Genomic DNA, 11,056 nt, shown 5'->3' with positions numbered 1-11,056 from the left:
ATATTCTTGATTTAAGCGTCAATAATTTTTCTCGTAAAAAAATGTGTGAAGGGTACCGGGTTCGAGCCGAGCTTGAGAGTTCAACTATTTGTAATTATGACTTGACAACGCATACAAGAGATCCATGGATATTGCACCCTTGCTCTCCCGCTGCCTCCCGCTTCAACCTTATATACGAGCATAGAAATATATTTATATGAACATATATATATATTTATATATAAAGTCGCTGCTGATCACTGCCGAGCTATTTTAGGCAGCGCTGCAGCGAATTATTTACGGCTAAGATTCATTCCTTTCAGATAGAAGGAATACGTAGAAACAGAGAGACAGACAGACGGACATGCTCATATCGTCTCAGGACGTGATCCTGATCAAGAATATACATGCTTTATTGGGTGGGAGGTGTCTCCTTCACTGCGTGACATACTTTTGACCAAAATTGTGATATGCTGTGCAAGGGTATAATAATAATAAATAAATAAAAAACAACACTAAAGTGAATTATATGAAGTGAATTATATCACTTACTAAACAAAACATCAAGAAACATTTCATACAACGAAAATGCACGCAAAAATTTCTTGCGACAGGCCCCCGGAGGCCCCAGACAGAATCTTACTCTTATTCGTACGCTCATTTTTACACTCATAATCTCATTGAACTTTTTTGTTTGTTCAGTCGCAGAGATGCGCATCATCAAGAAGGTTGTTCCGTGGTTAAATTGATCACATACGGTTTGATGTGTTTGTGTTCTTAATTTAGAAGCCATCTAAAATGTTTGATTTTTGTAACTTTTCAGGCTAGCTACCGTAAGAAAATGTGGGTACTCTTTATTGGGTTAATTATTAAACAAAATATTTTTTGTTTTTTAATATTTCAGCATAAATTTTTTAGGGAATACGATTAAGTGGTAGCAGTAACATGTTTTTCATATAAAACATATTAGGGCGGTTCGATTTGTAGGGGGTCAAAAAAATCGCCTACGCACAAATGATTTTCGGATTCTAGGGATCAAAATAAGAAACTTTGCTCAAGAAACCATACCTCTAAAATGAATTCTGATGTCCCTCGTTTTCACGTGTAGGTACCCAAAAGGTCAAATTCCAAAAAATCCTGTTTTGACCCATTTAGAGTGCCCCAATCGAGTCCAAATGTATGAACGACACCCACTAACTTTGGAGGGTCGACCCACCCATGCTAGTGGTCCCCCCTGTGACCCCCCTAGGGATTCTCCCATACAAAAATATCAAGAAATCACCATTACCTTGCGCAAAAGCTCTACCGAAGCCCCCAAAGTGCATGCGCTACAAAAGAACAACCTGCCTGGATATCTTGAGGTATTATTTTTACTTAACGTGCTAAAACAGATCAAAAAAAGTTTTCCTATAAACAATTCACTAATCACGTAACAGATAGGTTGGTTGGAATTTGGGAAAAACTTGGTATGAAAATAATTTCAAAAAAATATGTTGCTGTTAAATTGAATAGATTGGTTGTCAAATACCAAGCCGAAATTAAGAAGCCGAAGAGTGTTCAAAGATACTCTGAATAACATTTTTTATATTGGAGCATGTAAATGCAATTTGACGGCAGCTCAAAGTAACAGCGGTTTGGTTCCAGAACGCCTGAAAGAGTTTATGCACGATCAACATAATTAGAGAAGACTAACAATTGATGCATTTCTGATGGAAATTCAAGAGCAAGGGACATCGTCATCAATGCCAACATACGAACATACCGATGATACAACATACGTACCGATGATGGTTGATGAAGATGTTATGAATAGAAGCACAAATTCACAATACACAGAAAGATACGATTGTTTTAACTTTGCCTTGATATGTAACAGATTTGGTGTGTCTGATAGAGTAGCGTCAGCATTGGCAACCAGACTTTTCAAAGATTTTGAAATGAAAGATCAGCATGGCAAACCTCTTATCATGGATAAATCGAAAGTTCGTAGAGAAAGAGTGAAATGCAGACGAACAGTGCTCCGCAAAAGGTTTGACATTTTGAATGGTGAAATCATATTAAATTTATTTATTTATCTATTGTTAGGTGGTGAGCGACTTTGAGAGAATTGCTTTGAAAAATATGCCTCCTGTTGTATTTCTAATGGTATTTCTAATCATATTTTGCACATTCGGAAAATATCTTGCTATCAATGTTGTTTGATGATAGGAAAGAGGTGCGCGACACTGCTATCAAAAAAATTTTACGATATCGAGACAATGTTGAAGATCCATCGGAACTTAGAGAATATAAAAAACCGGATATAAACTTCCATTGCTTTGATTACACGAATATGATTGATTTGAATGATATAAATAACGATAACGGAACGTAACGTAATGATAAATAAATACATGATGTATAATACATAACATACAATAAATAATACAAATGCTATTTAATAGAGTGTATATGCAAGCAAAATACATAACATTAAATGAGAATGAGAAAAAACGTACGAATAGTAAAAATGCTCAAATTGAGTGATTTACTCAAAAATTCATAAAATCCATAATTTTCCATAGATTTTCATTATCAATAGCTTATTTTAGCAGTAAAAGTGTAAGCTTTGATTAAAAAAATTCAAACAAAACTTATCTTCGCAATTTATATTTTTCGTGGGACGATATCTAAATTTTTTCAGTTGAATTCACTCAAAAAAATTCATTTTTTTACATGTTCGAGCCTCTACCGCCTGAAATTTCCAACGAATCGAAAAAATAATAAAATGGAAGTTGTAGCAAACTCAATTACCATTAAAATAAGTGCTCATTCCATAAAATCGGTTCATTATAACGCGAGATATACCTAAAAAAATCTGCACATCTCCAAATATCCCAAAAAAAATTTTTTCAAATTAGAATTTAAAAAAAATTTTACCATAAAAAAATGTATGAAAGTCATTTTCGTGTTTTTCGTACTAGACCTACATACATCAGAAAATCGTAATAATTGACGAAAGGCATATTGGGTGTAAACTAGTGTTATTGATAGACAATGTGACCTTTTTGGCCGATGCTGAAGTGATGTAAGATATTCCATGTGCCATTGTTTCCAGAAGCCTTGCAGCATAGCTTGAGTCTGTTGCCAATAATCCAAACGGTTGATTGGTACATTTGATAGATCGCATTCTGGTGCTGTCGCCTTCTGGACGACTAATGGGGAAGTGTGCTGGCGACAGATAGTTGACGTAAGTGTCCGAAGTTGAGAAAAGTGGACGTGAGTTGACCACAGCTTCTATTTGGGCGAGAAGAGTGTGCCTTTTCTCAAAAGTGAGGACATTATTGCCAATGACTCTATAAAGGTGCAATTTGACAGAGCGCACAGATGATTCCCATTTGCATGTGGGGGAATGAAATTCCAGTTAATTCCTTCGTCTGCCAGGCCTTCGGTACAGCGTTGTTGTGTTCGTCTGACTTCAGAAGAGTTTGCATTTCGTTTAATGCTCTTTTTGCCCCGATGAAGGTTCGCCCGTTGTCGCTATACATTTGCGAGCATTTTCCGCGGCGAGAGATGAATCGTCTGAGTGCCGCCAAGAATGTGTCGGTTGTAAGATCTGTAGCCAATTCCAAATGCAAGGCAGCAGTGGCTAGGCATACGAACAGACAAATGTAACCTTTTTCTTGCGTGGACTTCGTCCCTTGTGAACCTTGATGGTGATTGGCCCGGCATAGTCGCAGCCAGTGTTTGCAAACGGGAATGCCTGCCGAACTCGGTCAGACGGCAGACCTGACATGAATTGGTGAGATGTGTGTTGGCGTTTTTTAAAGCATTTTAGACAGTCATGCGTGATATTTCGAATGAGGTTGCGTGCGCCAAATACCCAGTAGCGTTGGCGGGCGATCACGAATAACACCGATACACCAGGATGTAAGTGAATCCGGTGCTCATGTTCCAGAATGAGCTTCGTTATGCAATGAGATTTGGGCAGAATTATTGGACGCTGCACATCCGCTGGCAGTTCTGAGTTACCTAAGCGACCACCCACTCGCAGGAGTCCATGTTTGTCGATTTGCGGTGAGAGAGTGCCCAATTTTGATTTGTGCCCCAAATCTTGCTGGTTGAGGAGTCGCTTGTAGTCAGCTTGGAATTCGTCTTGAGCAAGGCACAGGTACAGGATTGGTGCGTCATGGATTTCCTCAAATGTCAGCGTAGCGATGTTGGATATTCTGCGATTGCGTCGGATGAACTTGAGAACGTAGGCGAGAATACGAAGTAGCTTTGGCCAAGAGGAGACACGGTCGATCAGTTGGCCCAATAGTGAGGTTTCAGTGTTAGAGTTCTCATAGTTGTGAATGCAGAACCTTTTACTTCAGCCTGGACTTGTTCATCTGAAATAAAACTAGAATGTGGAGAGTTAGGTGTTTTTACCCATTCAGCTTCGGTTAAGTATAGCCAGTGTGGCCCTTTCGACCATAGGTTGTGGTTTACTAAGTCAGCAGCTAGCATGCCCCTTGAATCGCAGTCAGTAGGGTTGTCATCTGATTTGACATGATGCCAGTGATCTCGTGGAATGATGCTGAGGATTTCAGCAGTGCGGTTTGCGACGAAAGTCTTCAGTTTGGCAGGTATGTGCGGGAGCCAAGCCAAAACCATGGCAGAGTCGCACCAGGCGTGAACAATGACGTTGTAGTTTTTCAGTGCAGTTTGGACTGAGTTGATGAGTCGACTTAGTGGCAGTGCGCCGCACAATTCCAGGCGTGGAAGTGATTGTGTTTTGAGCGGTGCAACACGAGTCTTTGCAGCTATAAGAGTAACCTGTATGTTACCATCAGGGAGAGTGACTCTACTATAAACGACAGCGGCGTAGGCTTTTATAGATGCGTCAGAGAAGGCGTGCAATTCGATTGTGTCAGTAGAGTTGCCAATGTAGCGTGGAACCTCAAGTTGATTGAGCGTGTTGATATCGTGCTTGCATTTGAGATACCAATCTTCCAGGTTGAGCGGTAGCGGGCTGTCCCAGTCTAAGTTGAGAACCCAAAGTTCTTGGAACAGGATTTTGAATTGAATAACCATTGGAGCCAGCAATCCAAGTGGGTCGAAAATGCGAGACACGTCTGATAAAACTTGCCGTTTTGTAATCTTTCCCTCGCTGGGCAAAGATACCTTGTATGCCAATGTGTCCGTGTGCGGTTGCCAATGAATTCCAAAAACCTTGTTCGTAGTTTCGAGTGGACTGTATGATGTGTTGTTTGTGATTGTTGTCTCAGGGTCGACAACGCGGTTGCTGTTGGAAATCCATTTTCCAAGTTCGAGTTGAGCACATGACATTAGTTGAGTTAGTTCTTGTTTGTATTGTAGAAGCTTCTCCTCGGTGTCAGCTCGTCAGCAACATAGAAATCTTCAAGAAGAATGCGCGGAGCAGTTGGATACAAATGTTGGTAGTCTCTGGCCAGTTGCTCAAGAACCCGTACAGCCAGAAATGGTGCACACGCATTGGCATAGGTTACAGTGCAGAGTTGGTAATGTAGAAGTGGAGCTGAAGGATGTTCTCTCCAAACGATACGTTGATAGTTGCGGTGATGCTTGTTGATCCAGGTTTGCCTGAACATCTTAATAATGTTCGCAGAAATTTTTATGTTCGTATTTATGTATGCGAAAGCGTACGCATACATCGAACAGGTTTCGTTGAATGCTCGGCCCAACGTTCGGTGTCCTTTAAAGATTGACCTGAAGAATCTTGGAATGAACCGTCAAAAACTACTCGTAGTTTCTTTCCAAGTACAGGGTGATGTGGCATGTAGAATACCCTTCCATCGTTGGTGAGAATTTCGTCAGGGTTCAATTGGCGCATGTGACCTAGAGAAATATACTTGATAAATTGTACATACCGTGAGTGTAGATTTGTGTCTCTATGTAGACGGCGCTCCACAGAAGAAAAGCGAAAATGCTCTTCAACCTTAACATTTTCAGGATCATGGTGAGTGTTGATTTGGGAGTCCTCGATTTCCCAAAACCTTTGTTAAGTAGCATGGATATTGACAGTAGACAAAAATTACGTGGTGATTGATGGATTTTGATACGCAATCGATGTGATAACCCATCCGAAGATTGATGAAATACCTATTATGTTGCATTGCGCATCCAGCTTCCTGTTGCCGGTTAAAATAGCCCATACAGAATCGGTGCCTAGTATGCCGGATGCCGAGTTGAATTCAGTGTCTGCAAGCGGAATCCCATTGAAGATCTCAAGCGCAGATGCATCGATGTTGTCCCTTGCCAGCGTAGATATGATTTTTCCTAGAATATGACCTTTTACTTGTAGCGAGTGATCAGAAACTTGAGACTTGTGAGTGTGCTGACTCCCCTCGTGGTACAGCCTTGATTGAAGAAATGCCGGAAATGAGAATTCGGCCAGGAACCCGACTAAGCCTTAATACAGCGTTCCGATACATATGATAACTCCGAGCTCGTGTCGAATAGCACCCGGCAGTTTGTGTATGTACCTTGAGAGTTGCGGATGTGTACCAATGCAGTCGGCAATGTGCATGTTCGTCCTACTTGCCCATGTGACAATAGGGTTGGCGTGAGTAGTGCCTGTGACATGTGACTCGCAGTCACCGATGTTGTGTCTGGATCCTTGCGATCGCTTGAAGACGTGGTTGTGATTTGACCCTCGTTGGTCTGCATAGCATGCGTGTGTATGAGTGTGTGGTGTCTGCTGCCACACTGCTGACAGTTGCACTTTGAGCTATAGTTTGATGACTTGTGACCAGGTTTGAGACAGTTAGAACAGAGCGATTTGTGCTTTACAAAAGAATGGCGTTGATCGATAGACAAACCAATGAATTGAGGACACTTAGACATTCCGCATTACAATTTACGCATTTTGTCAGCGCAGCAGTTACCATGGCTCTGCTTGACTTCTTGTTGTTACCATCCTGTCTCGGTACAGGATCGCTTTGACATAGCTCAAATTCTTCACATCGTGCTTCCAGGAACTTGAAGAACTCTTCGACTCTTAGTGAATTTAAAGCACGGCTTGCATCTACCCATTTTCGGCGTGACTCTGGATCGATTTTATTCAGCAATAAATGGATAACCCAGCTGTATCGGTCCATATGGCCAATGGAGTCCAATGCACGGATGACCTCATTTGCACCATCTGATACGCTACGCAATATGGATACCTCTCTATTGTTAGTCGATGGTAGCTCCATAAAGATGTTCAACAGGTTGTGAATAATTTGACGTGGTCGATCGTATCTCGCATTAAGGCGCTCCCAAGCGTTGTCATATGCGGTCTCAGAAACGATTTTCGTCTATGAGAAACGATTTTAGATAGTGGTATTTCTGTATGTTACCCAGATGTTGCTTGCTATGTACAGTGCTTATATACAGTGCTTTGAAGGCTGGCCATACCTTGTAAAAGCCACCAAACGGTTTTATGTGAATTTTCGGTAATTCTGTCTCCCTTACTGGCGCCGCGGCTTCAGCCTGGGTTGGTGTTAAAGTTGCTTCGAGGCGTTCGAAGAACTCTTGTTGTTGCTGCACTAAGCGAGAAATAGCGTCGTTGTTAGCTATTGAGTCTCCTTTTGCATGTCTCTTTGTTGTTGGTGTTGTCGGCTCCTGTGAGCGCTTGAGGGAAAATAAAAGCGCACGGTGCCCAGTTATTGCCCCAATCGCTAGGCTGCAGTCTGGTCTGGTGAGAGCAATAAGTCTCGCTGATCTTTTCTGAGAGCGTGTCGGCCAGATCAGACGAGAGGTTCCACAGGTCTGGAGGTTTCTCCATTTCCTATTGGCTGCCAGGTCAAAAAACTCCCTGCACTTTAGCCTGCAAGTAGCCAAGGGTATGCCTACTAGTTTTTTATCCGGTAGGAGAGGGTATGTAGTCCCTGCCCTAGCTAGTTCGTCTGCAGCGCAGTTTCCCTCGTGATCCCTGTGACCGGGAACCCAAATGAAATAGATGTCATGCTGTTCAGCCATCTCGTTGAGAGATCTGCGACAGTCATTGACTGTCCTGGAGTTGCATTGCGCATCCAGCTTCTTGTTGCCGGTTAAAATAGCCCATACTGAATCAATCCCTAGTAGAACGTCTATAGGAGATGCCGAGTTGAATTCAGTGTCTGCAAGCGGAATCCCATTGAAGATCTCAAGCGCAGATGCATCGATGTTGTCCCTTGCCAGCGTAGATATGATTTTTCCTAGAATATGACCTTTTACTTGTAGCGAGTGATCAGAAACTTGAGACTTGATCGTGAGGGTGCTGACTCCCCTCGTGGTACAGCCTTGATTGAAGAAATGCCGGAAATGAGAATTCGGCCAGGAACCCGACTAAGCCTTAATACAGCGTTCCGATACATATGATAACTCCGAGCTCGTGTCGAGTAGCACCCGGCAGTTTGTGTATGTACCTTGAGAGTTGCGGATGTGTACCAATGCAGTCGGCAATGTGCATGTTCGTCCTACTTGCCCATGTGACAATAGGGTTGGCGTGAGTAGTGCCTGTGACATGTGACTCGCAGTCACCGATGTTGTGTCTGGATCCTTGCGATCGCTTGAAGACGTGGTTGTGATTTGACCCTCGTTGGTCTGCATAGCATGCGTGTGTATGAGTGTGTGGTGTCTGCTGCCACACTGCTGACAGTTGCACTTTGAGCTATAGTTTGATGACTTGTGACCAGGTTTGAGACAGTTAGAACAGAGCGATTTGTGCTTTACAAAAGAATGGCGTTGATCGATAATATAGGATATATATTGCTATTTACTCCCAGCAGTTCTGAAATTCCTGGCACCGCTAAAAAACAAAAAAAAAATCAGCCACGTGCCGAACAAGAATATTTTTTATATGCAATTTTGTACACCTATATAGCATATTTTCGTCACTAAAATTGATATCAAATATTTTGGGTTTCGCATGCAGGTTCGTCACCGGTACTTTACCTCGTCAAGAGATTTTTTTATATGATTTCGAACAATAAAGTTTTTTATTTTGTTTTTAATCATTCTGAATTACTTCGACCCAAACCCAGTCAAAAGTAGCGTTGACATTGCGATTTGTATCCAACCAAACTTCTAGTAAGTCACCTCAACGAATACTTTGCTCGCATCTATTGAAATATTTAGCCCCCCACAAAATTTCCGCAAATTATTTAAATGCTATCTGAATACACACATAATAACACATCTACCACATAAGTTGTTATTTGAATACGAGAACGCCAAAATTAAGAAACTTGTCCAATCAGCAAGCTTGCACGCACCACGTGGCAAGAACATCTGACTTTCAAGGGCTGGCGGAAGACAAGAACTGCACACTAAAATACTAATTAAATATTTTCGATGTTTAGGGACTTTTTTAAGCTTGAAATAAATGTAACATTATTGTAAAATTTTTTTTATATTTTTTTTTTTTTTTTTATATATTTTTTTTGTATTTTTTATACCCTTGCAAAAGTGTGCAACGCAGTGAAGGAGACATCTCCGACCCTATAAAGTATATACGGACGGACAGACGGACATGCTCATATCAACTCAGGAGGTGATCCGGTTCAAGAATATAAATACTTTATAGGGTTGGTTTTATAAAAATTCTTCATATATAACATATAATATATAACATACAATTTTTTCCCCGTAAAGTTTGATTTTGAGAACGAATATTCTTGATTTAAGCGTCAATAATTTTTCTCGTAAAAAAATGTGTGAAGGGTACCGGGTTCGAGCCGAGCTTGAGAGTTCAACTATTTGTAATTATGACTTGACAACGCATACAAGAGATCCATGGATATTGCACCCTTGCTCTCCCGCTGCCTCCCGCTTCAACCTTATATACGAGCATAGAAATATATTTATATGAACATATATATATATTTATATATAAAGTCGCTGCTGATCACTGCCGAGCTATTTTAGGCAGCGCTGCAGCGAATTATTTACGGCTAAGATTCATTCCTTTCAGATAGAAGGAATACGTAGAAACAGAGAGACAGACAGACGGACATGCTCATATCGTCTCAGGACGTGATCCTGATCAAGAATATACATGCTTTATTGGGTGGGAGGTGTCTCCTTCACTGCGTGACATACTTTTGACCAAAATTGTGATATGCTGTGCAAGGGTATAATAATAATAAATAAATAAAAAACAACACTAAAGTGAATTATATGAAGTGAATTATATCACTTACTAAACAAAACATCAAGAAACATTTCATACAACGAAAATGCACGCAAAAATTTCTTGCGACAGGCCCCCGGAGGCCCCAGACAGAATCTTACTCTTATTCGTACGCTCATTTTTACACTCATAATCTCATTGAACTTTTTTGTTTGTTCAGTCGCAGAGATGCGCATCATCAAGAAGGTTGTTCCGTGGTTAAATTGATCACATACGGTTTGATGTGTTTGTGTTCTTAATTTAGAAGCCATCTAAAATGTTTGATTTTTGTAACTTTTCAGGCTAGCTACCGTAAGAAAATGTGGGTACTCTTTATTGGGTTAATTATTAAACAAAATATTTTTTGTTTTTTAATATTTCAGCATAAATTTTTTAGGGAATACGATTAAGTGGTAGCAGTAACATGTTTTTCATATAAAACATATTAGGGCGGTTCGATTTGTAGGGGGTCAAAAAAATCGCCTACGCACAAATGATTTTCGGATTCTAGGGATCAAAATAAGAAACTTTGCTCAAGAAACCATACCTCTAAAATGAATTCTGATGTCCCTCGTTTTCACGTGTAGGTACCCAAAAGGTCAAATTCCAAAAAATCCTGTTTTGACCCATTTAGAGTGCCCCAATCGAGTCCAAATGTATGAACGACACCCACTAACTTTGGAGGGTCGACCCACCCATGCTAGTGGTCCCCCCTGTGACCCCCCTAGGGATTCTCCCATACAAAAATATCAAGAAATCACCATTACCTTGCGCAAAAGCTCTACCGAAGCCCCCAAAGTGCATGCGCTACAAAAGAACAACCTGCCTGGATATCTTGCGGTATTATTTTTACTTGAGCGAACGTGCTAAAACAGATCAAAAAAAGTTTTCCTATAAACAATTCACTAATCACGTAACAGATAGGTTGGTTGGAATTTG

General features: G+C 40.9%; 1 protein-coding gene across 1 annotated transcript; it reads right to left on the bottom strand.

Moving 5' to 3' along the window:
- Nucleotides 1-3,607: 3,607 nt before the first annotated feature.
- On the bottom strand, nucleotides 3,608-5,034 carry LOC123257728. Its single transcript, XM_044717654.1, has 2 exons — nucleotides 4,450-5,034; nucleotides 3,608-4,237 (listed from the first exon to the last, which is right to left on the bottom strand). The coding sequence occupies exons 1-2, from the start codon at nucleotides 5,032-5,034 to the stop codon at nucleotides 3,608-3,610; spliced, it is 1,215 nt and encodes a 404-aa protein (XP_044573589.1).
- Between the last annotated feature and the right edge of the window lie 6,022 nt (nucleotides 5,035-11,056).

The sequence above is a fragment of the Drosophila ananassae genome (genome assembly GCF_017639315.1).
Source record: "Drosophila ananassae strain 14024-0371.13 chromosome 4 unlocalized genomic scaffold, ASM1763931v2 tig00000054, whole genome shotgun sequence".
Classification (NCBI taxonomy): domain Eukaryota; kingdom Metazoa; phylum Arthropoda; class Insecta; order Diptera; family Drosophilidae; genus Drosophila; species Drosophila ananassae.
The sequence above is the reverse complement of the archived record's forward strand: the minus strand, read 5'-3'. Positions and strand labels throughout refer to the sequence as shown.